The sequence below is a fragment of the Mesitornis unicolor genome, unplaced genomic scaffold, assembly GCF_000695765.1.
Source record: "Mesitornis unicolor isolate BGI_N332 unplaced genomic scaffold, ASM69576v1 scaffold25609, whole genome shotgun sequence".
In the NCBI taxonomy this organism is placed as follows: domain Eukaryota; kingdom Metazoa; phylum Chordata; class Aves; order Mesitornithiformes; family Mesitornithidae; genus Mesitornis; species Mesitornis unicolor.
The window spans coordinates 1-2,444 of NW_010206911.1; the positions used below are offsets into that span (position 1 = coordinate 1).

The following is a 2,444-nucleotide window of genomic DNA, read 5'->3' on the forward strand; positions in this document are numbered from 1 at the left end:
GATGGGGGATCCCTTCTAGGGGGGTCCCCATCGTGCGGGATCCCCTGGGTGATGGAGGGATCCCCTGGGCAGTGGGGTCCTCTGAGTGGGGGGGTCCCCATTGTGTGGGGTCCCCTGGGTGATGGGGATCCCCTGGGTGACAGGGGAGTCCTCTGGGTGATGGGGGGCTCCCCTAAATGGGAGGTCCCCACGGTGGGGGGATCCCCCTGGTTGACAGGGGATCCCCTGGGTGACGCTGCCCTCGGGGTCCCCCTTTTCCCCCACCCCGCAGTCTGCGGCAGCATGGACATCCGCAACGACGCGTCGCAGCTGCAGAAGCTGGAGAACTGCTCCATCATCGAGGGCAGCCTGCAGATCCTGCTCATGTTAACCGCCGGCGCCGACGACTTTCGGGGCCTCAGCTTCCCCCGCCTGCTGATGATCACCGAGTACCTGCTCCTCTTCCGCGTCTACGGCCTGGAGAGCCTGCGGGATCTCTTCCCCAACCTCTCGGTCATCCGCGGCACCAAGCTCTTCTCCAGCTACGCCCTGGTGATTTTCGAGATGCCGCACCTCCGCGACGTGGGCTTGCACAGCCTGGGCCACATCCTGCGCGGCGCCGTCCGCATCGAGCGCAACCAGGAGCTCTGCCACCTCTCCACCATCGACTGGGGGCTTCTGCTCCCCGACGCCGCCGAGAACACCTACATCGTGGGGAACAAACTGGCCGAGGAGTGCGCCGACGTCTGCCCCGGCATCCTGGACGTGGAGAAGCCCTGCGCCCAAACCAGCGTCAACGGGCAGCTGGATTATCGCTGCTGGACCTCCAGTTACTGCCAGAAAGGTAACGGGGTTGGGGGGGACTGGTTTTGGCTGTGGGGTGGACTGGGGGAGCCGGTGAACTGGGGGAGCCGTGGGGGTAACTGGATCCGCGCTGTAGCGTTCGCCGGGTCCCGGCCGCGGTGTTTTCCCCCGGGGTGGTGAACGCGGGCCCCTCCCGGGCGTTTGCTGTAAACAGGAGAGTGGTAACAGAGCTGGAGCAGAAACACCATAAACACCATCAAAACACCGATCCTTATCGGGCTGCGGCTGCGGGCACGGCCCTGGCACCGGCTGAGCCTCGCCCCGTCCGTCTGTCTGTCCGTCCACTCGCTATTTGGCCATCCCTGCATCCGTCCACTGCTTCATCCATCCCTGCATCCTGCCCTCTATCCCTCCATCCATTCCCAGATCCCTGCATCCATTCCTTCAACCTCTATCCATCCCTTAATCCTGCATCCCTGCATCCACCCTTCCATCCATCCCTGCATCCCTCCATCCATTCCCACATCCATCTTCATCCCTGCATCCATCCGTTGCTTCATCTATCCATCCATTCCTCCATCCATTTTTCCAGCCCTGCATCCATTTCTCCACTCCTTCATCCGTCATTTCCTCCATCCCTGCATCCATCCATCCATTCCCACATCCATCTCCATCTCGGCATCCATTCCTCCATCCCTGCTTTCATCTCTGCATCCATCCATCCATTCCTCCATCCATCCCTTCATCCCTGCATCCCTCTATCCCTCCATCCATTCCCACATCCATCTCCATCTCTGCATCCCTGCATCCATCCCTGCATCCATCCCTCTGTCTATCTCTGCATCCATCCATTCCTGCATCCCTGCACCCATCCATCCCTCTGTCTCCATTCATTCCAATATCCCTGCATCCATGCCTCCATCCATCCCTCTATCCCTGCATCCATCCACTCCCATATCCCTGCATCCATCCCTTCATCCCTGTATCCTTCCATCAATCCCTCTATCCATCCCTGCAGCCATCCAATCATCCCTTCCTCTATCCCTCCATCCATTCCTCCATCTATCCCTCAGTCCCTCCATCTCTGCATCCATCCCTGCATCCATCCATCTATCCCTCCATGTATCCCCATCTATCTCTCAATCCCTTCATCTCTGCATCCACCCATCCATTCCTCCATCCATCCCTCCATCCCTCTATCTCTCCATCCACTCCCACATCCCTCCATCCATCCCTGCAGCCGTACAATCATCCATTCCTATATCCCTGCATCCATTTCTCCACCATCTATCCCTCAATTCCTTCATCTCTGCATCCATCCATCCATTCCTCCATCCATCCCTGCATCAATCCCTGCATCCATTCCTCCATCCATCCCTCTATCCCTCCATCCATTCCTATATCCCTGCATCCATTCCTCCACCATCTATCCCTCAATTCCTTCATCTCTGCATCCATCCATCCATTCCTCCATCCATCCCTCTACCCCTCCATCCATTCCCACATCCCTGCATCCCTGCATCCATCCCTCCATCCATCCCTCTATCCCTCCATCCATCCATTCCTGCATCCCTCCATCCCTCTATCTCTCCATCCACTCCCACAGCCCTGCATCAATCCCTCCATCCATCCCTCTATCCCTGCATCCATCCATTCCCACA

General features: G+C 58.5%; 1 protein-coding gene across 1 annotated transcript in view; it reads left to right on the top strand.

The window, feature by feature from the left end:
* Nucleotides 1-271: 271 nt before the first annotated feature.
* Nucleotides 272-2,444, top strand: part of LOC104546541 (insulin receptor-related protein-like) — a gene marked incomplete at both ends in the record, with an annotated part of 4,246 nt that continues 2,073 nt past the window's right edge. Inside the window, one exon of the mRNA XM_010191957.1 lies at nt 272-823. Coding sequence (XP_010190259.1) covers nt 272-823 — 552 coding nt within the window. The remainder of the gene's footprint in view (nt 824-2,444) is intronic.